This window comes from Vipera berus (assembly GCF_964194415.1).
Source record: "Vipera berus genome assembly, chromosome: Z".
Lineage (NCBI taxonomy): Eukaryota > Metazoa > Chordata > Lepidosauria > Squamata > Viperidae > Vipera > Vipera berus.
Window position 1 is genome coordinate 97159037 of NC_138205.1, and position 26640 is coordinate 97185676.

Below are 26640 nucleotides of genomic sequence, written 5' to 3' on the forward strand. Positions count from 1 at the left end.
ATAAAATATTTTTGTTGCTTTTTCCCCTTTCTTTCTGGTTTTGTATTTTTTTATTTTCCTCTTTTATGTTTAATAAAGAAATAGAACAAATACTAAAAATTACATTTAAATATCCTAACCTCATTGATCCAATCAAAATAGAGCTGGAAGGGACCTTGGCGGTCTTCTAATCCAACCCTCTGCTCAAGCAGGAAACCTACACCATTTCAGACATGTGGCTGTCCAGTCTTTTCTTAAAAACGTCCAATGATGAAGCACCTGCAATTTCTGAAAGCACTGTCAGCTACATTGGTTAGGAATCTGTTAGATTTCTCACTTGCTCCAGAGTTTGTCTTCCAATTGATATCAGGATAGTTAAAGTCTTCCATTACTACTGTGATATGTTTTCTACATATATTTGTTAATTGATTAGCAAAGATATCATTAATTTCTTCTTCTTGGTTTGGTGGGCTGTAGTTTGCACCTTTATATTCACCCATATGAATTCTAGGAGGTTTTTATCCTTGATTTTATGCATTTCTATAGAGATGTAGTGATCTTTTTTATATAATGCAACTCTACCTTTTATATATAATGCAACTCCACCTCCTCTTTTGTTAGGGCTGTTTTGTATGAACAGTTTGTATCCTTCTATCATTCATGAATTTCATCCCACCAAGTTTCATTAATGGCAACTATATAATATCTGTCTTCATGTACTAATACTTTACTTAATATACTTAATATATACTTAATATATGGTACTTAATATATTTTTAGCAAATCTAAAACCTACCATTATTTAATAACAATGAACTAATAATGTAATAACATGTACTACTACTACTAATGTAATAACATGTACTAATAATGCCTTCATATACTAATATCCAATTATGTAAACTTTTGCAATGCTTCCAAAGTTTATGCAATTTCTTCTATTTAGTATGCTGATGATTAAACATTAATCCTCAATTTAAATGAATTATGAGCTATAGGAAAAAAACTAACTTGATTTAAAAATTAAAAATATATTTTGTTCCTCCAAAATACTAATAGTTATTCCCTTCAATGCCTTTCAGCAACTCCATTCTCAGGTAACCCAGCAGAAACAGTTAAAATAACATTTCAGTTGAACTCATTGTATCAAGGGACATTGCAGCGTAAATCATTAACAGCTGAGGGTCAGATTAACATGCTATTGATAGCATCCTCTCCTAGGATTAATTCTCATTTTTTCAACTAGCAGTTGAAATTTGTGACATAAAATTTGTTATTAGCACATTTGCCTAGTAGTTAAAGCAGAGTTCCAGGTATAGAAGAAAATAAAAACTTTTTTATGTTCATTGGAAAAACGTGAAAGAGTGATTTTTGGTTTAGAAAGGAAATAACATTCGGGCCACTGTGGTACTTAATATATTTTTTAGCAAATCAGCTGAATTGAACAAAAAAAATCCTTCAAAATTGCTCATGACAATATCAATATTTTATTGAAAAAAATATATCAGAAATGAGCTCCACCACTTTAATGATTTCATTCTTCTTAGGGTTCCACATTGGCATTCTCAGAGGAAAGATGTATATCTGTGAGAGTGTGGAGAGTCCATCAACAACAACAACAATAACACAAACCTACCATTATCAATATCCTTGTTTGCTTCCCCTGTGTATGCATAGATGTTGCAGGAGCTATAATATTATTAAACATCGAAGAAGGGGCATAGCTGATCAGGAATATTTTGCATGTTGGGCAGTCTGTTTTGAACTTAGAATTTTTTTGTAGCAAAACTTAGCTGTACCATTAAGGACAGATTTACAAAAAGTGAGCCTTACTAGGAGTGTCTGATTCTTAATTAGGCAAGATTTATGCAGTAATCTTCATCTGCACTTTGTTGCCACCCTTTTTTCCTTTTATTTAAGAAAAGATTAGATAGCTCAGGTAAAATCTGTCCATCTTATATGGCTTAGCAAGTAGAGAGTGCTATAGCTTTGTACCCTACAAAAGTTTCATGATGAACACCTAGACAGAGACATTTTCTTCTTGAAACAGTATGCCCCTTGAGTTCAGATTCTCTCCCATCCTTTCGACCTATAGGAAATGCGTAAAGACGAGCCATTAAAATAGGAATATCATTATTAAGGCATGATCATATTTTATGATCAGATTTACATGAAAGAAAATGGCCTACAATGTTGGTAAATAAACAAACACAGCCATCTTATAAAATGCATGTATATTGTTCTGAATGCCTTTTTTGTAAAAGAACAAATTATAAAACTTGCCATAAATCTTGAAGTACTTGCTTTAACAGTGCCTCCTTTCCACAAACAAAACAAAGAACGACATTTTCTCAGGAACGTCCATATGCTGGAAATAAATATTACTGGCTAGAATATAAGCATTATTTATTTCATATATTATTAATTTTTGTGTGCTAAACTAATTTATCACAACAACAATGAAAAAAGTTTGGAACGTAATCTTAATAAATATGTGTTTTTAAAAATATTTTTATATCTAAGTAATATCCTATTTATTTCAAAGAAAGAATATAGAGCTGTGGAAATAATTTGTGTCCTAATTTAGGAAACATTTTCTGTTTCTTTGCCAATATCTTTTTGGACTAAAGCCAGAAATGGGAATCCTATGGGGCTCCAGATGTTACTGGGATTCAGTACTGTATGTTTGATAGTATAATAGTGATCAGAGAGGATGGGAAATCAAGTCTAATAACATGTGGAGAGCAATACTATGTGAACATGTATATTCAAAGGGTAAAATAATGAGTTTGTATATACCACCTGTTTGAAACTAAATAAAGCAGCTGTGTCTTTTCCTGGATTTGTGTGATTGCCTTCCACATCTGGCTTCCCATGTTTGGGAAAATCTTGTGTGATTTAAAATATTTTTTCCATACTCAGTGAGAGTGATAGTGTTGAAAGATGGGTTCTGGCAGGCATCAGATTGTTCTATCTACTGGCCCAGCTTCCATATAGTGTGCTCTGCTAGTCTACTACTCACAGAATGTTTGAATACAATCTGTGTTTCTCAAAGCAAATTTGCATCTTTAGGCTAAATCTCAAATACAGCTTTGTGATTAGAGAGAGGCCAGAGTGATGAAGATTAAAATAAAATATTTTTTGAAATATATGTTTATTAGTTGAACAAAATTTGCCAGTCAGCATCCCAGATGTCAGTAGCTTTTTATTCAGGTAGAAGTAGGCTTAAAGTTATAACTATAATCCTTGCTTAATAATCATTTAAGTGTTTGAAGTTACAACAGTGCTGATCAAATGATATTAATGATTAGTCATTGAAGTAATATCTGTTGGAATGCTCCTGTGGCCACTTATGAAATATCACGCACTTGGCAATCCATGTACATGACTACAGAATGTACTTCAACCAACCCCACCTATTTATCTCTCTTTTCTTTGCTCTTTGGCCCTGAACTCATCAGCCATTAATTCTGTACTGGACTGTGCTCTTTGTCATTAGAACTGCAGCTGACTTTTGACAACTCCTTCTTCTTCCTGTTGAGGTGTACATGCTGGCTGCATGAGTCCTTGCAAAGTTGCTGTCATGGAATTCAGGATGGCAAGCATGGCCGGAGCTAGGGCACCTTCAATTTTTACACTTTGGTGTGGGACCAGGCTGCAGCTTTGGCCATGGTCCTCTACTCGGACAATTGTTGTTATGTATGGGTGTAAGCAGCTGCAGCTCTGAAGAACCATCAGTCCATCTGAGGGCGCTGTACTGTGGCCAGATTGGCTGAAGTATTTTCGGTGGGAGATTCAGATGGTTGGATTGGCCAGAATGGTACCTGACTAGGTATATAAGGGGTCTTGGTAAACCCCTTTGTTCAGTATGCGCTTCCCTACAATAAAGAGCTGACGTGCAGTACTCATCTGTCTCTTCCTTGCCATGCGGTCCAGAACCCACTACACAATAGTGGCAACGAAGGTGGGATGTGCTGCTTCACTCCCGAGCTGAATCACTAGCTGAAGTCATGAGCTGAAGTCACTAGAGCGGGAAAAGAAAACTCTTTTCCGATTCCTCGCAGAAGCAGCATCTTAGGACCAATCAGACCATGGCAAAAATCACTCAAATTCGTGAGTTCGACATTCAGCATTCCAAGTGATGGGAATCGCATCTGGGTCAGGTTGAGGGGTATCTCCTTGTCAACCAGATCACTGAGGATCACATGAAAGCAGCGGCTCTGCTGTACATCAGCGGTCCAGCTGTGTACGACGCGGCCGTTGGGCTGTTCGCACTGAAACCCATTGCAAACGTCTCTTATGGCGACCTCGTAAACAAGCTGAATGATCACTTCATGCCTAAGAGGTCTGTGATGTCGTGGAGGTTCCAGTTTGTCCAGCGGATCCAGAGGCCAGGCGAGTCCATCAAAGACTTCATTGCGGACGTGCGGCAAGCCGCCCGCCTTTGCAAGTTTCCTGACTTAGAGGATCGCCTGCGAGACCATATCACGTTCGGGATAAGTGACAAGCGGCTGCGGCAGAAACTGCTCTCAAAGCCACAAATGAGCCTGCAAGAGGTCCTGGATGAAGTTCAGGCATATGAAGTGGCCAGCGGTGACGGCCAAACGACCCACCGACCCAGCAGCAGCTCCAGGGGATCAGTTCACCAGGAGAGCACTGTGTATGGCGGAGAGGACGAAGAGGCAGCAGAGATCGACGTGGTAGACCGGAGGCCGGCTCAGCAACAACAGACACGACCGTGGGTAGACCAGGGAGCCCAGCTGAGACCGGCAGCGGCGCAGAGAGCTGCCGGAGGGGCAGGAAAACATTTTCCAGGGAGTTGGAGCAACCGGTTCCAGGTGTGCCGGCTGTGGGGGAAACCATGCAAGGGTAACCTGCAGATTTCGCTCAGCCAAGTGCCGACTCTGTGGAAAAACTGGCCATATTGCAGCAGTTTGCTGGAGCCGTCAGAGGAACGAGGACGCGTCACTGAGAGGTACTAAAAAAACCCAAAACGTGATCTCCCAAGCTATAGTGAACCTTAAGACCGTTTCCCACTTAGGGGTCCATCGGCTGCTAACCCCCAAAATCATGCTAGAGCTCCATTTGCAGGGTATACCCTGCAGGATGGAACTAGACTCCGGTTCAGCAGTCTCAATAATTTCGGAAGAGACTTTTAAACAAGTGTGTGGCCGGAGCAACAGGTGGGCTACCTTAAGACCTACCAGTCTTAAACTAACTAATTTTCAGCATGCCCCTGTGAAAATTAAGGGGGAGGCTACACTGTCGGTGGGGTTTAAAGGGTTCCGTGGGAACTTGGATGTGCTTGTAGTGGATGGCCTCAGGATTAGCTTGGTGGGGTTGGACTGGTTCAAGGCTCTGGGCATAGGAATCTCAGGGATTCATACGGTCCGAGCCACGAGTCTCGAAGCAGTCTGTGAAACGTATGCAGACGTATTCGAGGACAAGTTAGGCACATACATGGGGCCACCCATCAAGTTTAAGCTAAACCCCAACATCATGCCAATCAGAATAAAACTCCGAAGAGTTCCCTTTGCTCTCAAACATAAAATAGAGAAGGAACTGGACAAGTTAGTGGAACAGGGGGTGTTAGAGCCAGTAGAGGGGGGGAAATGGGAAACCCCTATCATCACCCTGTTAAAGGCTAATGGGGAGGTGAGGATCTGCACTGATTATAAATGCACTGTGAACCAAGCTTTAAATGTGCACGCTTACCCGGTTCCGACGGTCAGCCACATCCTCGCCTCCCTCCAGGGCAGCATAATCTTTGCAAAGCTCGATTTGGCACAAGCATATCAGCAGATGGCAGTTACCAGGGAAACGGCAGACGCTCAAACAATAGTGACACATAGAGGAGCCTTCAGAGTCAACCGTTTGCAGTTTGGCATTTCTGTAGCTCCGGGAATTTTTCAAGAGGTGATGGAGAAAACGCTGAAAGGCATTCCCGGAGTATGCTCTTATTTTGATGATGTCCTAATTGCTGGGGGCTCTGAGGAAGAATTGGCTGAAAGGATGCAGGCTGTTTTAAACAGATTTCGCTCTGCAGGGCTGAAGCTCAAAAAAGACAAATGCAACATTGGAGTGGCATCTACTGAATTCCTTGGATTCAGAATAGATGCCAAGGGGGTACATCCTGCAGCATCTAAGGTGAAGGCAATAAAAATGGCCCCCACACCAAAGAACAAAGGAAAACTGCAGGCATTCCTGGGGCTCCTAAATTTCTACCATTCATTTCTGCCACACAAAGCTGACATAGCAGAGCCTCTGCACAGAGTCCTAGACAAGCAAGCTGTGTGGAATTGGAATCAGACACATGAAAAGAGTTTTAGACACTTGAAGGAATTACTGTCTAGCAACTCCACTGTCACCCACTTCATAGAGTCTAAACCCATATGCATAGCCTGTGATGCATCTCCATATGGAGTGGGTGCTGTCCTGAGCCATCTTGAGGAAAATGGGAAGCAAGTACCCATTGCATACTACTTACGCACATTGTCAGGGGCAGAAAGGAACTATGCTCAAATTAACAAAGAAGCCCTGGCCATAGTGGCTGGGGTCAAGAAATTCCATGATTATCTATATGGCAGAGAATTCACTATATTTACAGATCATAAACCTCTATTGGGGTTGTTCACAACGAACAAACAGACACCACAAATTTTATCACCCAGGATGCTGCGATGGTCAATATTCCTATCTGCATACTCTTGCAAGTTGGTTCACAAACCTGGTAAAGAGATGGGCCACGTGGACGGATTAAGCAGGTTGCCTGTGGACAGGCCTGAACCAGACCCAGCACCAGCAGTCCAAATTCTGTCAATCCAGGACCTACCAGAATGCCCCCTGCAGGCAAAAGACATAGCCACAGAAACAGTAAAAGACAGAGTCCTAAGTAGAGTTCACTCTTGGGTTGTCACGGGGTGGCAGGACAAGTTGCCTGGAGCCGAGTTCCAAGCATTTTTCAATAGGAGGCATGAGCTGTCGGCACACAAGGGCTGTCTGTTGTGGGGAAGTAGGGTCATCATTCCTGACACACTGAGAGACACAGTCATTCAGGCACTACATGAAGGACATCCAGGAATAGTTAGAATGAAAGCATTCGCAAGGAGTTATCTGTGGTGGCCTGGTCTGGATAAGGCCATTGAAGAACAGGTAAATAGTTGTTATGAATGTCAAAGGTCCAGACCTGAGATGCCCCATGCACCAGTACAAAAATGGGAGGAGACACACAATCCATGGTCCAGAGTACACATTGATTATGCAGGTCCATTCCAGAGGCAGCTGTTCTTAGTGGTAGTGGACAGCCACTCTAAGTGGTTGGAGGTAATACCAGTCACTAGCATGACCTCGGCCAAAACCATCCAAGTGCTCAGGGGCCTCTTTGACACACATGGCCTTCCTGACGTATTGGTCTCAGACAATGGGCCTCAATTCACCTCTGCTGAATTCCAGGCATTCACCAGGGCCAACTTGATTAGGCATGTTACAACGGCTCCTTTCCACCCATCGACCAACGGATTGGCAGAACGTTTTGTGCAAACAACCAAAGACGCATTGCAGCGCATCATCGTGGGCGACTGGCATCAAAGATTGTCACAGTTCCTGTTGGCTCAACACACTACACCTTGTACCTCTACAGGGAAGAGTCCAGCAGAACTTCATTGGGGCTGGCGTCTAATCACCAAATTGGATAGGCTGCATCCTGACAGAGTGGCTGCTGAACCCGAGCATCCCAGAGTACTTAGAGAATTCCTCATAAACGACTTGGTTTGGATACGGAACTATGGGCCGGGTCATTCATGGATTCCGGGGGTGGTGGTTGACAGAACTGGACCATTGTCACACGTTATAGGGGTGGAGGGAAACCGTCAGATCAGACGCCATGTAGATCAAGTCAGGAAGCAGGTTCCTGAAAGGTCACGAGGTGAGCAACCACAACAAACAACAAAACCTGAACCACAAGGGATTGACCAGGGATTGGTTGACTAGGGATTGGGTCAAACAGAACATTGGAACTATAGTTCTACCACTGCCAATGATGATGTGGAAGTCCAGCAAGGGCTGACGCGGTCTACCAGGAGTCACAGACAACCGTCACACCTCACAGATTATGTACAATTTTGAACTAGCAGGGAGCCAGTGATAGTATAATAGTTATTGTGTGTGTAATGTGTTGCATGCCAATTGCATCATATATGTTCATTCTTTTTAAAGGGGAAGGGGTGTTATGTATGGGTGTAAGCAGCTGCAGCTCTGAAGAACCATCAGTCCATCTGAGGGCGCTGTACTGTGGCCAGATTGGCTGAAGTATTTTCGGCGGGAGATTCAGATGGTTGGATTGGCCAGAATGGCACCTGACTAGGTATATAAGGGGTCTTGGTAAACCCCTTTGTTCAGTACGCGCTTCCTTACAATAAAGAGCTGACGTGTGGTACTCATCTGTCTCTTCCTTGCCATGCGGTCCAGAACCCACTACACAATAATTGTGGCTTCACAAAAGGTTAAGCTAGGCTTGCCTTGTCAGCAATGGGAGGAAGAAGATAATAAACAACAGTTGGGTAGTAGAGCGTAGGGGAGCTTACCTACCCCAGCCGCCATTATGCCTGGTGTTTGCATTGGCCTGAGGCAGGCGTTTACTAACAGACCAGCCTGCTTGACTTTGCTTGTTGGAAGTTGGCAGGTATTCACTTAATGACCAGCAATCCTCCTTAATGATGGAATTGGGGATTTCCAGAGTTGCCATCACTAAACAAGGACTATCTATAGTGCTAATTATGTTTGAGGTGCCAAATGTGCTAATGCCTGGAGTTGGTCTATCATTAGTTTTTCTAAATCTAAATTCTAAGTCCAAATTCTTTCTGTGTCCTTGTGATATTACACCTAATGACCCAATAACAATTAGTAGACTTCTTACAAATATTTGTAATCTCTGTTTGTAAATACCAGTAAATGTTTTCTATTACTTGTCTTCAACTTAACTGTCTTTTGATACTACTTCATTGAAAAAGTAATCAGGGTTCTTTTCAATAATAGTAAAGTTGATGTGTTATATTCCAAGTACCAACCAGTCTGGACTGCAAGAACTCTATTTTGCTCTATTATATTCAATGGCTTTCCATTAATTCATATTGCAAGTAATATGAAAGTAAAATTAGTTTTCTACATAAATGCTAATGCAATATCCTGCTAACACAGTTGTCCCTTTTTTTGTAACCATTCTGGATTTTGCGGCATCTAGTTATTAAATGGTCAACTGTTTTTCCGTATATCTCAGCATTTACTATCCAAACTAGTGTTTTCTATTTTTTGCCAATTAACATTTGTGCATATGGCTTGTTCTTGGATAGCAAAAAAATTCCTCCTTCTCCACCTCTTCCTTCTTCTCCACCTCTCCACCCTCCTCCTCCCATTCCTAAACAATTGCTATGCTCAGGTGCTGTCCAATTTCCCTTCAATATTTTTCAAAAAATGCCTATGGAGTGCTTTAGTTTTCTAAGTTTCGAGATTCATTTCTTGTTGCTTTTAATAATCATTGTTAGATTGTATTTCTGCAACTAGCTTTATTTCTGAGTTTATTTCAATAAAGTTTCATTTGTTGTCTTGATTAATCATTAATCCTTTGTTTTCCTCCACTATAGTTTGTTTAACCTGCTAGGTTCTCACTCACCAATCTTCCTTTGAAGACACTGTATTTACAGTAACATGTATCTTTTAGCTTTTTATGTAAGTACAAAATGTAGTGTGTGCACTATGTTGTTGTTAGCTGAGAAGTCGTGTCCGACTCATCGCGACCCCATGGACAACGTTCCTCCAGCCCTTCCTGTCCTCTACCATCTTCTGGAGTCCATTTAGGCTCATGCCTACTGCTTCAGTGAGTCCATCCAGCCACCTTATTCTCTGTCATCCCCTTCTTCTATTGCCCTCAATCTTTCCCAGCATGAGGCTCTTCTCCAGTGAGTCCTTTCTTCTCATTAGGTGTGTGCACTATCTCAGTATTCAATTAATTTTTCCCCCTAAATATTTCAAAAGAGAGAGGTCAAGAAAGTCCATAAAATGATTAATAAATAAAATTAGATATTAGGTGTTCCTCTAATTAGTGGAAACAATTGTTACATTATGTAAAATGCTATGAACATGAACAATATGCTATAAATAAACAATCAGGCATAATATAAAAATTGCTAACTATGGTACAACATTGTATAATGATTTTAATTATTTTTTTTAAAAAATATGGTCAATTATGTAAGCTATTAGGAGCTCTTGTTTGTACTTAAACACATGTAAAATATTTGGTAGGAAAACAAATACTTGGGAAAATATTTAAGTTTCACTTAGGTTCATGCTGACATTTTAGGTTTGTGTTCAGATTTTATCTCTTATGTGAGAGAGGTTTTAGATTTTTTTCCAGTGTACTACTTTTCAGGGTGAAGAAATGTTTTTAAAGGGTTACTTTTACATTCTGTAATTAAGAGCTCAACACAGGCAAACATTCTAACAGCTTTCCAAGATACTGTTAGTAAATAGATCATTTTGTAGCTATGTTTGTATATTAAAAATGGAAAGTGATCATATCTGCAGTGCTGAGTGAAGACAGGGAGTAAAACTCCCAGATCATTCTCATTCTTTCCGCAACAACTTCCGGACTGTTTGGCTTTATAATGAAGTGTAAAAGCAGAATGGGGAGAAACTATGACCATTATATGTCAGGGTCATTTCAAGTCTAATAAATCAGTTGATAGAGTAATAAATTAGATTGTCAGGTCATGAACTGGCACCTGTTCAGAAAAATATAAGAGACTTTAAATTGAACACAAGTTGTTTTCCTTTTTCAGTGTGAGGTTTGACAAACATTCTACTCTTTTTCTTCGTCTTTTTTCATGGAGTCTTTGTTATAGGACATACATATTTCACATGTTTCCAATATTTCTGTGCGTTTAGCTTGACAAATTTCATTTAACCTTTGGTACTTGATGTGTATATGAAAATTTAACAGATATCAAGAATTTATTGTAACAAAATTCTTCTATAAATTATATATAAAATGTACAAATAAATTAAGATATCAATTCATTATCTTACTTTGAATGTCATTATCCTGTAGACATTTATCTTTTTTAAAATTTAAAATTGGCTGATTGTTATTAGTTCATAAGATCATATTTTCAGTAGTCGTTCTCTAAAATTAATAACAGTTAATACATAAGGTAAAGGTAAAGGTTCTCCCGCACATGCGTGCTAGTCGTTTCCAACTCTAGGGGCTCATTTCCGTTTCAAAGCCGAAGAGCCAGCACTTGTCCGAGGATGTCTCTGTGGTCATGTGGCCGGCATGACTAGACGCCAAAGGTGCACGGAATGCTGTTACCTTCCCACCGTAGTGGTCCCTATTTTTCTACTTGCATTTTTACGTGCTTTCGAACTGCTAGGTTGGCAGAAGCTGGGACGAGTAACAGGCGCTCACTTTGTTACCCGGCACTCAGGATTCGACCCGCCAAACTGCCAACCTTCTGATCGACAAGCTCAGCATCCTAACCCACTGAGCCACCACGTCCCTAGTTAATACATATTTATGTGTAATTGAATCTTTCACTTTCACCTGCATTTGAGGAGTTTTTGGTTCAAAATAGATTTTTAAAATCAAATGGGAATTAATAAGAAAATGTTAAATTAACAAAAAATGTTCCCACTGTTTTTCAGTGAGAATTTGTCAGACTACAAATAGAGTATATCTTGTTCATTAAAGTTTTATTTGCAATTAGCACTCTTACCAGCATATTTCAGATTAAATATACAGTATTCTTAGTTTTCTGAAGAAGGAAAAGGGAAGTTTAAAGAAGCACAGTTAGACTTAATAAATGTAGCGGGGGTAAGATGAGCTGAAGAGACAGTACAGGGAAATGCTTGGGGGAGGAGAGTGCAGGGAGGAGTTGAGTCTGCTGAGGCCCAGGTCAGGGAGGAGGAGTGGAATCTGCTGTGGCCTAGGGTAGAGAAGATAAGCCTGGGAGAGGAGACAATAGGGGAGAATGGGAGAGGCTTTTAGGAGGTAAGCCTGAGGGAGAAGGGAATAGGATATGAGAGGCTTCTGTGGGGCAAGCTTGAGGGAGAGAAGGGAATAGGATATGGGAGGCTTCTGTGGGTCAAGCCTGAGGGAGAGAAGGAGATAGGATATGGGAGGCTTCTGTGGGGCAAGCCTGAGGGAGATAATATATGGCAGGCTTCTATGGGGCAAGCCTGAGGGAAAGAAGGGAATAGGATATGAGAGGCTTCTGTGGGGCAAGTGAAAGAGAGAGAGAAAAGAAGAAGAAGAAGAAGAAGAAGAAGAAGAAGAAGAAGAAGAAGAAGAAGAAGAAGAAGAAGAAGAAGAGCTGACCAGCCACCTGAACACTTTCCCTACACATGACCTGCCTGCTAAGAGAGACTGACCATCACTCTATTACATCACCTGCCTGCTGATACAGACTGAGCACCACCCCATCACATTATCTGACTGTGGAGAGAAACTGACCACCACCTCATCACATGTTTCAGCCAAGCAGAAGTGCCTAAGTAAGGGACCACAGTGGACTGGCAGCCAGCCCAAGTGGGCCAGGAGAACCCAGAATCCATTGGCCCTTTTCGGGGTAGTGCTACAAGTGGGGGCCTACTCCAGAAGAGGGTGGTGGTCCCATCCATGGATATGAGCCAAGTTAGCAAAATGGACTCCACCACTGTCACTAAGTGGTGTAAGGACCAGAACAGTGAGGTAAAGTTGTGTGTAGCAGTTGACATCCCTGGGATGCTTGGTCAGAAGTGTGAATTCTACAAACAGTGAGGGCCCTTGTCCCTGACCAAAGGGTATACATGATAGACACAAAAGTGGACTGGGACTCCTCTCACTCTGATGTGCTATTGGAGTGGAAGAAAAGGCTTCCAGAATGGTTTGGGGTTGAGAGCTTTCAATTGACTGAGGGCAGCAGGTCAAGGGTGATACACCTGACCCCATGCTCCACACCTTCAGCGAAGACATTGGGCCCCCAAGAGGAGACACGTGCTTGGATTACCACAGGGGCAGAAGATGCAGGAACTGCCCAGGCCATGGGGAGCCTGACACCCATCCAAACCCTGTCTGGCAACCACTGTGCTGAGGCTGGGTACAAGAAACTATGTATCTTTTCAGGGATACAACCAATGCCAAAGATGGAGGAAGAATACAAAACCTGGATGGAGCAGGCATTATAGGCTGTTGAAGAATGGGATGTATCAGATGCTCAAAAGAAACAGAGGGTCAGAGAGAACCTAAAGGGTCCCACTGCAGAAGGCATTAGGAGCCTGACACTCAGCCAAGGGCATTTTACCATACATAATTACCTCTGTTTACTGCATGATGAATTTGGATCTACCGAAACAGTTTCTAGCCTACTCTTTCGGTTTAAGTAAATGTACCAGAAGAGAGGTGAAAGACTGTATGAGTACATAAGATGATTGAACAAGTTACTATGTCACATTGTAGAAAGGGACGGGATGGATCTAGCTGAAGTAGAATGGGCCAGGATGGAGCAACTTTCATGGGGTGCTCTATTCTCAGACCCAGTCTGGAATCAGACTGAAGCCAAAGGGAACAACTGGGAGTATCATGAGCTCATAAAGAGAGTTAGGGCAACAGAAGTGGTGGACGAGGCCACAACTGATTTGCCACCAGAATGGCCCTCAGGCATGGGAGTGAGGAAAGCTGGAGGTGATGATACCCGGCTTACCACTAGGCAAGCTAAACTATTCAACTTGACCAATATGATGGCCTCATGGACGGCAATGGGTTGTTCGCCATTGAATGGAGTTCTGACTAGGCTAGTCAGTGGAGGAATGGACTCTTTCATTTCAGCTGACAAGTTGGCAAGGCCAATGATCTATTATAACTGTGGGTGCAGGGCATTACAGGCATACTTGTACAAAGCTGCAAACCCCACAAAACTCAGCCCAGTTGGGAAACTACAGAGGGGCCCCAGTGAGGGAGCCAATGGGGTGCCCAGCAATACTAACTAGTTCCAGTCAAAGGGGTGACCAAGAGCAGCCTTGGGTGTCACCCATCATGAACAGAGTTTCCCCAAACCCTCCTCAGTGATAGGAGTGATGGGAGCATCTCCCTTAGTGAGGGACTCCCATACCTCACGGCCTACAGAGGTCAAAGTGACAAGACTTCAGCAACAGCCTTCAAGGACTGAAGCATGGGTTGTCCGACCAGATGCTGTGTCTCTCACTGCCAAAGTCCCTAAATATTTGGTGGGCCCTTCTTCAATGATGCCGGTACAAGTGGGCCCTCTTGGATTCAGGTGCGCAAGTGACATTACTATACCAAGATTTCTATGAGAGGCTCTACGCCCGTTTTCGGCGGAGGAGACCTATGGCTGGCATTGGACTCTTAGACTGCTGGCGCTGTGTATTGCTGGCCGGACGACACGGGTTAGCTCGTGCCTTTTACGTTCTGGCCATCTGGACTTCAGTTGCCTGTGTTGGGTCCATCCATCTGTTGCTCAGCCTCTCCTGCTGTCCTTGCTATGAGAAGAACTGTGCTCTCCAATCTGATTATTGTCACCTCCTGGCTGCTATGCCTGGGAACTGCTGCTCTTCTTTTCTTTCTCCCTATGAACCCACTGGACTCAGAAGGTCTATGTCGAGCTGCTGTGAGAGGGTGGCTCAGATGTACCATCACCTATACCAACCTATGCCATCTGCTGCCTCTCTAGAGGTGAGAGTTCTAGGGAGGTATGCTTCGTTTGGGTTGGTATTCCGTCCGCTCCAAGATGGATTTGAGCCCTCCGTGAGAGGGAGGTGCCCAACCTACTTTGGAAGCTACCTGAAAGGTACCCAGCTCAGTGGCAGGGAGCTGGTGGACTGGACATTTTCGACCTTCCTTTGTACATCTTCCTGATTGGTCTACCTATGGGACTGCCTGATGGGACCTACCTGGAAAATGGTCCGTTTGTTCTACTCTAGCACAGACCTGTTTGCGCTCAGGGGTGCCCCCCCTTCCTGGGCGCGACCCGCCTTTGTTTCCATCGCTCCTCTTGATGACGGGCCCAATTATTGGGACCCCGAGAGATGGTTGGGCAGGGACAGGAGCCTCTATCATAAATTTAATAAGAGGCCTCTAGTGCGCTTTTTAGCAAAAGTTTTTGTGGGGTTAGGGAGGGGGGTGGGTTCACAGGTTTGGTTGGAAACTGGGGGGGTTCCATCAACCGTTACTCAGACCAGGCCTGAGATTGATCACGCCGTGGCGGGGCTCGGGTTGGGTGCCTATGGGGCCCCAGAGCAGGGTGTGGGATTGCCCATTCCCACGACGGTAGGGAATGGCTGCAGGTGTATGAACAGAGGGCCGTATCAACATCTGGGAGCGCGTCCCCGCTGTCTCCAAGCGGTGATGCGCTCCAACCCTCTGGTTCCGGCCCGGGGTACCGGGAGTGAGGGTGAGCAGCCACCTGAGCTCATGGCTGGCTCAGGAATTCTGGGAGCTGAAGTCCATGAGTCATAAAAGAGCCGAGGTTGCCTACCCCTGAACTATGTAGTGCTGATATTTTGTTTCCTGAATAAAATGTTCTTTCAGGAAGAATTTTGCCTTGAAGTTCTTTTGATGGGTTAGGGTTAGGGTTAGGTAAGAGTGGTTCCCCCACTCTTTGGGGGAACATTTTGGGTGGGGGGAGTGTATAGCGGGGGTTGGGTGAGCTGAGGAGACACTGCAGGGAGATGCCTGGGGGAGGAGTCAGGAGAGGACAGGAAGGAGTTGAGTCTGCTGAGGCCTAGGGTGGAGAAGATAAACCTGGAAGATGAGACAGTAGGGGAGAATGGGAGAGATTTTTAGGAAGTAAGCCTGAGGGGATAGGATATGGAAGGCTTCTGTGGGGCAAGCCTGAGGGAGAGAAGAGGATAAGATATGAGAGGCTTCTGTGGGGCAAGTGTGAGGGAGAGAAGGGGATAGGAGAGGAGAGGTTTCTGTGGGGCAAGCCAGAGAGAGAGAGAGAGAGAGAGAGAGAGAGAGAGAGGAAGAAGAAGAAGAAGAAGAAGAAGAAGAAGAAGAAGAAGAAGAAGAAGAAGAAGAAGAAGAAGAAGAAGAAGAAGAGGAGGAGGAGGAGGAGGAGGAGGAGGAGCAGGAGGAGGAGCAGGAGCAGGAGCAGGAGCAGGAGCAGGAGCAGGAGACCAGCCACCTGAACACTTTCCCTGCATGTGAGCAGGAGAACCCGGGCTCCAGCAGCCCTTTCGGGTTAGCGCTACATAAATATTTTGTCTTTGGTAAATGTTCTCCCCAAATAAAGCAATTGTGAATTTGTTTCCATAGTTGACAAAGCTAATCCATTAATAATTCTGTTAGTATGACTGATTTAAGCTATGCAAATTTGACTTATATAACTTCAGATGAAAAAAATCAGTACTTTAGAATTAATGTCTAGCTTAAGTTACAACCCAATGAAAAAAGAGCTCAGTGACCAATTTAAGAAATACTTCCCTTTGTATGTCTGGATATGTTGCAAAAACGTTACAATACTTAATGAGGCCAAAATGAGAAAACATTACCCTTTGGTCATGATCCAAGCAGAATCAGGCACTCTTAAGCCTTCTTGATTCACTGGGTCTTAAGCATATATAACTGTATTTTGGCCAATAGCCGGTAAGTGATATTACTTTAGGCAAAAGTATCTTTTTTTCTTTTTAATTTCCTCACAAAATAGTATTGAGAGTTCTCCCCTCTCCTTCCTGGTCCCTTTAGAACAGCTAAAGTTCCTTTCTGGCCCGTTGTCTAAATGATTAAGAATTTAGGTTAAGATTTGTGGTAATATTTCAAGTTATAAATTGCAAAAATATGGTGAATTGCCTTTTTAAAAACATCTTTAGTAATATTTCATAAGCCTCTTACAAAGATTAAATATGTTCCAGGTGTTTTGCTTCAGCAAAGGATAAGTACACCTGCCACTGAAACTTGTGTGAAATGTTGGTTCTCCAACTGCCAAACTGAAGTTAAACAGATATTTTGGTTTGAAAATCAGACCACCTGTTAGAAAGCTATGAGTGAGTCACAGGTGGGCCCTGACAGCCAGGGTGAAACAGGGTCTTCTTATGCCCTCCCTCCTTTTCCTCTCATCTCCAACGCTTTTTGAGATTTGAAATAACAACTAAGAAAAATTGAGGTTTTTCTGAAATGGTAATTTAGTGATATCAGACTTTGATCACTGTGGGTTTTTGCTGGGATAAAAATGAGATGGTCAGAACATTACAGTCATCTTTTACTTTTGTTAGTTATCATATAAACAGACATCGTATTCAGACCCAAACACTGGTACAATAATTGCTAATGCATTTGTATTGTAGCTCATTTTGATCTTTTGGTGATTTTGCTGCCATATTGATCATGCCATATTGATCATTTAATATTTTTAAAAGCTTGTTTGCTTGCTAGATTACAGAATTGCTCTGTTTGTAGCTCCAGAGACCCTTCTTCCATTATCTTTTGATAGAGATGTCCACAAACAAAACAGTCTGGAGATGGTAGTCTGATGCATCTATAATGTGCATTGTCTATTTTTGAATTTCAGTGTTATTTCTAGAAGTGTTGAAATATCAACATATATCTATGTGTGGAACAACTATAGAATGATGCAACTACCGTGGACATCACCATGGACATGGTATTTGACCTTCATTGGAGTAGATTTTGGATACTATTGGTTTCATCGCATGGCCCATGGTAAGATTTTTATGTTATTTCTTTTTTCCTTTTGTGAATGGTAAACATTTTGAGCTGTTTTCTGAAGGGTTGCCAAGAAAGAAAAGTGAACTATATCACTTTAAATTTCAGAAATATCATTTTTGGATTATAATATAATACATAGATTTGTTATTCCTACACCAAAATTTTGGTTTTTGTACATACAGAATCTGTATTTAAACTTCATTGATAACTAGATTTTTAGTATTATTACCTTGTAATTTTAGTTGGATATACAGTTTTAGTGTTGGCAAGTAGCTTGAAGCTTAATCATTTTAAATTTTTCCTTTAAAATTTTTATACTTTCATATGTAATATATCAGAAAACTAGAATTGCTATGTCATTTTTAGATTTCTTATTTACTTAGTATATTATTAGTAAGTGGTACAGTGATCTAGAGTTGAAGATTCTTGCCTATCACTTGGAAAGTTGAGAGTTCAATCCTAGGCACTGGCAGGGAAAACATTTGCTGCAAACTCTGTGTAGGCATCAGGAAGGGCATCCGGACAGTACATGCTCAGCTCTACTCAGTCACCCTGACTGCATCCCGAAACAAAGGGATTAAATTGTAATTTTTTTATTTTGTGTAGTATTATTTGTACATTACTATTTTATTTCATTTTTTCATGACTTTTATCTTCCCTTATATATTCTTTTTAAAATATTTAATAATAATTAAAAAGTTGATTCTTTAAAGGAACCACATTGTTTTCAATAGCTACACTTGGATGATATGATGATTACATCACAAATACTTACAGAGATAAATAGAGCTGAAACTTTTGTCATTGACACAGTTTCATCTCTATAACGATCAGTACAGGTATTTGAATAATCAAAAGCAGGAACAAACATTACATTTCATTTGCCTGCTCCTTAGGCAAATATGAAGATCGCATGCATGTGTCTCTTATTGCAAACTTTAGAAGATAAATTGGGGTTTATTTTTGCATCAGCTGAGTCAATAATCTACCCAGTTATCTTAGATACTAGTAAGTATCTCAGCTTTTTGTTGTCTGATTTTTGGTACATGGATTAAATAGTTTGTTAACTTTGCTAAGATCAGAAAATTAAGTCAATGCACTAAATGGCAATTCTTTTCTTCAGAATCCACTTGGTTGCTTCAAATTAGTGGAGCATCTTCAATGAATTGGATGATGCATTTGTGAATTAACATTATTTGATTTTGTATGTGGAAAATATTGGAACAGCTTCTGAACAATGATGGGAACATATGTTAAATTAATTCATTAATTAATGGAAGAATGGAATAGTTTCTGATGGAAACAATGATGATAAACGGGATGGTGTTAGAACCAGGTGAATAGAATGCAGAGAGTTTCTGAGTTAAGTAAAAGAGGAAGGAGGTAATCTGACACATAGCAATGCTATGGGGAGGACCTTCAGATTTGATTTAGGGAGAGGGTGGTGGGATGTCAGGAAATGCATGGAGATGAGACAATAATGTAAAGGGGAGGGGGATATTCATCAAAAAAAGTAGCTAGGTTTGATGTGTGGGTGTGAAAGAGACTGGGATACGCTTCATAAACAACAGCACTAGCGGACTTGGCAGCATTTGATTTGTCCTGAAAAACTCAGATTTTCATTTTGGGAGACATAACATTCATATCAATATATATCATACTGAACACAGAATTCTGTCCACTAAACTCATGCTGACAGAAGGAAAACCCATTTTCTGTAGCAAAATGGCAATTCTATCTTGAAAGCTGGAAGTTGTGAAAGTCTTTGTTTCAGTTAGATAACTTTGCTGTATGCGGTATGATTTTTCTGAGATTCCAACAGAGTTAATATGACAGTGGCAACAGTATTTCTTTTTTAGTGCCTTTAAGGGCTGTGATGAAGAATAAGAAAAGCAGCACTTTTTGCCATTTCCCTATTTTCCTATCTATGTGGGGTCTTGGAAAGAACACAATGATATACTGAGCATGGAAAAGAGCACAAATTGAACACTGTGGTACGGGCTTTTGCCATCATATTTGTATGCAGTCTGGAAAACACTCTTGAAATAGTATCCTTTTCCCTAACAGCATAAGAACATGATTAATAACAAACCATAACAACTATCTCCATTCTGTTTAATATTCTGTAATAGCAAGTCAGGTACATTTGGGAAGATTCACTAAATTGGACAAGAAGACAATAGCTTCCTTTTATTTCCCAGCAGATAGTATTTAAACAGACATCAAGAAGACAAATCATTTTTAGCTTGATCCTCCATACATTCATTTAATCTTTGGAAATGCTCTAAACCATGGGTTCCCAATCCCTCTGTTTTAAGCAATTATAGGCCAAAGTAATTATGGATAAAATAGAGACAAAGAGCTATATTTATCAAACTGAATCATACATAATGAATTGATACTTGAAAATGTGGAGATATCATAATCGAGTCATACGTTCTGTGATTTTCTGGAAAAGCCCAGATTTTTTAGTGAAGATTTTACAATTATAAGTCCACCTTTTCACCTGAAGATATTGAATAATTGGCCCATTACATAAACTGTAATTTTTATAAAGTGTAATAAATACTTCCTAACACTGCAATCTGCTTTAAGAATGATCAAATCTTTGATCTTCAAGCTGAAGTTAGCAAAAAGTACCTCAAAAAATAAAGATAGTGCAAAACAAAATTACAAAAACTCAATTCAAACAAAATCCAATGTAACAAAAAATTTAACCCTTCTCTCTCTTTGTCATAAACAGAGTGAATTTGATTTAAATCAAGTTGATTTAAATCCTGTTTTAAATGATTAATAAAAAGGCTTGATTAAAGCAACTCAATTTAAATCATAATTTTTAAAAAGCAACTGTCATGTCTGTCCTGCAGCGGCTCCTTTTCTGACCCGCTGTTGACTAACCGACAATCCCATCCATGGCTGGTGATGTGGCAGTAACACAACAAGGTGAGGGATATGGCGGGCAGTAGGGAGTGGATGCCTGCTAACAGGCACTGCCATGAGGGATCTGAAATGACAGGTGCTCTTTAAATGTAAAGATTCATTCTTGCTGGTAGTTAGAATCTTTAATATTATTATTTGCAAACAAAATAAAGGTTTCCTATTTAGAATAAGCTGTCAGGTTAGTAAAACAGCGATATCAGAATGATTTTAGGTTAATAGATAAAGCATATATAGTTGGAGAACTACTCAAATTCTTTTATTTAATTAAAACAATAGCATATTACATATTCTTGTATTTGTTTAAACATCAATGTATAGTAAGTGAAATGCATTAAACAAAATATCTGAAAAAACAAACAAAAGAACTTAAACTGAATATATCAGCTGGATCCACATTAAAAAAAAACTCAGCTCATTCATTTTCATCTTCGTTCTCTTGTTTGTTCATGATCTGGAAAAGAAAAACAAGTGTACCTGCTTTATCAGTCCTCAGACGATTTCTCAATTTAGAGTGAACAAGTCCAAAGGAAGAGATTCAAGGTGCTGGTGATGACCTATAAAGCCCTAAATGGCATGGGTCCAGATTATTTACCGGAGCACCTGCTGCCAGTGTCAACTTCCCATCGCCCCGTGCCCTCCCACAGAGAAGGTCTCCTCAGGGTGCTGTTGGTCAGGGAGTGCCGGCTGGCGGCCCCCAGGGGGACAGCATTCTCTGTGGGCACGCCTGCCCTCTGGAATCAGCTGCCTGTGGAGCTCCAGATGGCTCCCGACCTTCGCTCTTTTCGCTGTGACCTGAAAACCTGGTTATTCAAGCTTGCTGGCCTGGACTGAGGGATTGGGGTTTTAAATTTCATAATTTAATTTATTTTGTTTGGGGCTAAATTTAATTTAATCTATTTTTAACTTTTGTATGTTATATTTTAATTGCCCTGTACACCGCCTTGAGTCCCTCGGGAGAAGGGCGGTATATAAATCTAATAAATAAATAAATAAATAAATAAATATTCATTCTTTCAATGCCAGCAGAAGAGGCCACTGCGGTTAAAAGTGAAATCATTACTTCAACACTTTCTGAATCCAAGTGCTTAAGTGACTTCCACCAATTAAGTGGTGAAACTTTCTTTGAAACTCCATCAGCAAACATATATTTCTTGAATGGTTCCCCCTTAACTCTGAAGTTCATTATAGTTGGCACTAGAGATGGATGATTTCTGGATACCCATATCATGGCTAACTCCTCTTCTTCAGCACTTAAACTTAAGGTTTGACCCTGGTACCAATATTGACAATGTTTGTGAGAAAATGAGCTGGAGATAGTGCTTGTCCCATTCACTTTTTAAAATCTTGTAAGTTCTGCTTGTCACTGTTTAGTTCTGTCTTAAGCGTTCACTCAGTTCCTTCCAAATTTCTATAGCATCAGCAATAAAACAACTATTTTTCTGGATTTTGTTTAAAGCTTCAGAAATGGATTTCAGGATGCTCAGCATATGTTCAACATTTCTCTTAAGCCCAATGTTGAGATTTTTACTGTGATGGTGCCATCTAATTTTTCTCGATTTTGCTCACAAGTGGTCATCAGAATAGGCCAGTTTTTTATATATTGTTCAAAACAGTGTACCACAAAGTTCCATATAACATTTTGTGGGAGCATTAGCTTGGTCCCACCCATTATTTTCAGAGTTGATGCTGCAAAATGATTGTTAAAGAAGTATTTAGCAATTTAAAAAAAAAATACTCTTTATTTCTGGGACACAGAAATCTTTGGCTAGTAGATGCATCAAATGAGCACCTATGAACAACCACCTGTTATTAGCTTGGTAGTTTCTTCACATTGTTCTAAATTTTTTCTCATTTTGGATACATTTGCAGCCTTGTCTCTGACCAAACCACGTATTTGAATTTTTTTCACATGTTATGATAACTTTTCCTGATACTTCTTCTAAATATGGTACTATGTGTGCATTTCCTGAAGTATCAATTGTTTCTGCAAGGAATATATTAACTTCTGTTATACAAGCACATGCAATAGGATCATTGTGGACATTACTCCACCCCTCAAAACTTAGATTAATAATTTTACCTTCTAGATTTGTTGCACATTGCATAATTTCTTCATCATATATTTTATCCAGCAATTTCCTTGCAACATCTAATCTACTTGGTGTACTGTATCCTAGTCTCAGAAACTGAATTATGTTAACAAAGTGTGGATTTTCAAGCAGATGGAAAGAACAGTTTGTTGCATAAACAAACCGAGTATTTTTTTCGTCAATTAACTCTTTTTCTAATTTGCTGGTTTTTATCACAAATTTATCTATGATAGTGGTTCCAGATGGTTTCTTTCTTTTAGGTGATATATTGTGGATATGTGTAAATGCTGTGACTGATGCACTATCCTGAAATAATTCTGCAATTGTAGAACAAAAGGATGGCGATTTAGAAAGTAGATAGTTTTCAGAATCTTTTATGTTGATGGAGGTTTCACCTAAACAAAAAAGTCAATGCTGTTATTTTGTTATTTAAACCATGTGTGCTTATTGTGAATTTCTCATTGTATTCACATACAGTACAGCCTAAAAAGGAATATTTGAATATTTCAACTCATTTTTTTTGGCAACTGTATAAAAATGCAGTGCCATGCAGTAACAACAGCAGATATATGTTATTGCTTTAGCAATAGCAGATATATGTTATTGCTTTCTGAATCCAAGTGCTTAAGTGACTTCCACCAATTAAGTGGTGAAACTTTCTTTGAAACTCCATCAGCAAACATATATTTCTTGAATGGTTCCCCCTTAACTCTGACCTCATGGCAGTCTAAAAAATATGGTGAAATTTCAATCGTGCCACTAGGCCCTGCATCTCTTTGTTGCATTGCTTGCATTTTGCATGCATACCTGCTTTATCCATAGGTATGGGAACTTCATTAAAATATTCCCAAATTGGGTCTCTTTTACAGCCTGCTGCCATTTTGCTCCTCAGGCGAGGAATAAAGCACTACAAGCTATGTGCAGAAAGATCACAAGGTTTATAAAATGCTTAGAAGGTTTCACTTTCATTTTACTGCTTGCCCTTCCTCCTCACACTTAGAGCCTGGTACAAATTCTCTTTAAACAATCATACAGTTTGTAGTGTACATAGATTTGCAAAATAATGGGATAAAGGAATATTCCTGAACTTTGTTTTATGATTTATCTCATAGTTACTGTGAAATTGTATGAATGCGTCAGTGCAGGGCATGTTATCCCAGCTCGCAGAGCTTGGATTCATTGAATGAGTTTACCAAAAATGTAAATATTGCAGAATATACAGCCTCATGCTATATAACTAAGCATTATTTCATGCTGAATAAACTAAATTATTAATGTATATTAAATAGAAAACTATCTTTAGATAGTTTTACTCCAAAAGCATTTTATTAAAATAAATTTGATAAAAGTAAAAGAAAATCCAATTTAAATAAAAAAAATCTGATTTAAATTTTAAAAAATCCAATTTTTTAAAAAAATTTTTTAAAAAAATCATCGATTATTATCCACACTGGATCAGGGGACTGGAGGCTAAAACTTACAAGGAACGGTTGCTGGAATTGGGTATGACTAGTTTAATGAAGAGAAGGATGAGGGGGGACATGCTGAGTTGCCTCCAAAGACTGCCCAAAAGAGAGCACATTACAGCAGTCTGACTGCTTTGGGATCAATGCATGAGGTACCATCACCAAAGGATTCTGGTAAAACTTCAATCAAAGACAAATGAAGATTTTTCTAGATACAACTTCCACTTTTATCTTGCGTATAAAGTAAGTCTAACATGTCTAAGAAGTTTCCCAGATTATGAACTCCTCATTTTAGGGTATTTGATCCTGTCAAGAGAATTGTTGCAGCTAGCGGTATCAAAAATCTATTTAATAAAGAAACGGAGCTTGGATTGGTTTAGTATGAGCTTGTTTTGATCCATCTTTGCTTTTGTTAATATACAACAGACATGTCAAACACAAGGCCCGGGGGCCGGATCCGGCCCGCGAAGTGGTTTCATGTGGCCCGCGAAGCCATCCTGGAAACAGTGAGGGAACGGCCCCCGCTGCCTTGGCCCTGGCCCAGAGACCCTCCTTCTGCCAGAGACCCTCAGATCTGTCCCACTCCTGACCAGGCCCCCATAGGCACCCTTGATGCGAACGATGTAGAGCTGGCCACGCCCACCCAGTAGGCCATATGCACTCTAGCCACGCCCACCCAGTAGGCCACGCCCACCCAGGCCATACCCACCTGGCCCCCTGAGGGCAACTGCAATGCTGATGCGGCCCTCAATGAAATTGAGATTGACACCCCTGATATACAAGGTTCAGTCTGAGAGAATGATATATAAATGACTGTCTTCTGCTTAGGATAACCAACAGATATCCTTTGTCAGCAAATTCATATAGTTAAATAGAATATTGTAAGGGAAATCTCTGAGCCCTGATGCTCTTCCCACTGGAACAAGCAAGGTTTTCACTATGGCCCCATTGGTTGAAATCATCCATTCATGTAGGGTTGATTCCTATTTCTTTGAGATGGCTCAGCAGGATGCCCTGTTAAAATAAACACATTTAATGAGAAAATCTTTCCTGATTCTTCAGTCTGAATGCAAGTTACATTTCAGAAACAATCAAAACTATGAAAGTGACCTTTTAGAATGCTTTGAAGACTATAGAAATCTTGGGGAACTATGTATCAATAAATGTTCAAAATAAAGAAACAAAACATTAGTGATGTGAGGATGCACAAATTAATTAGTGTTTTGTATGTCTCTTCCTTCTCCCATTCTTAATCCAGCCACTGAAGCTTTTGAAAAAGAACCTTCACAGTATTGTTATCTCAGTGCCCTTGCATGTATAGTAATACTGCAGTCATAAATATATACAATGATGATAACCAGAAATGACTGCTCTGGGCAAGTTCTCGTAGAGGGATTTGTTTTGTATTATTGCTGGTGCAGATGAAACCCTCCCTTAACCTTCTTTTCAGTGATTTGAGCTGTCACCAAGTATAGGACCTAGATTGCCTGGAAAAAGTCAGAATACACAGTGGGATTTCAAGGGTACAATAGGCAGCTTGTTTTCTATGAAATCTAATTCAATGAAGCTGTGTCTACAGGAAAATGCATAATATGCTACACTTATGGTAGTAATCTAGCTTTATGCTAGCATCTTACTGTAACTAAGTGCAAAAAATAATTGTATCTGGGGAAGAAAACGGGGGGGGGGGGAATTTAGCATGTCAAATTTACCCACAGAAGCAGAGATCTTCATAGAATGTCTGTCTTCAGTTCAGGCACAGCAATAAATCAAGACACCTCAACCCATACACTGGAACTGGCTTAGAGAACTTCATGGACGTGACATGGTTAGATAGGTTATTTTATTACAAGGAAATAAAGGTGTGTATGCAGAAAGGATCTGGATGCTGTTGGATACAGAAATTAAGCATGTATACATGGCTGTGTGTATTTGCTATAGGGTTTATATTCTAATCCTTTTTCCAACTTTCAGAACAGACATGTGCTCAGCATTAACATAACATTTCTTTCTTGTCTGAGAACTGCTGGTCCCTGCCTGCCCAGTATCATGTCATACAAAATGGCAGTATTATTTTAATATTCCTTCCCTTAGTTGTACATATTGTTTATACTTTATTTTCTTTCTGAAGGAAATATTTCTGTATCATAAGAAGAATGCAGCAACTATTGCCCTATTCTCATATCCTATCTCTTATCTGTAAGCAACACTGTAAAGCCTCCTCATTCAATCCTAATCAGCAAAAGTCCAGTAAGAATGGACTTTTAATCTCACAGTAAATAAATTTATTTTATATTACTTTTGCTTTCAAAATTCTTGATCTTTGTTCCCTTCAAATAACATCTTGGAACTTGATTTATTTTCATTTATTTTATTATCTCTTCTCACATAAGCCTTCAAATGTTCTATAAATCTAGCATAGAAAAATATTCAGGTCTTGCTTTTGATT

The 26640-nt window shown here is 40.3% G+C and overlaps 1 protein-coding gene across 1 annotated transcript in view; it reads left to right on the plus strand.

Moving 5' to 3' along the window:
* Positions 1–26640, plus strand: part of AGMO (alkylglycerol monooxygenase) — a 190213-nt gene that overhangs the window by 14423 nt on the left and 149150 nt on the right. The window contains exon 3 of the mRNA XM_081343001.1: positions 17538–17689. Coding sequence (XP_081199127.1) covers positions 17538–17689 — 152 coding nt within the window. The remainder of the gene's footprint in view (positions 1–17537; positions 17690–26640) is intronic.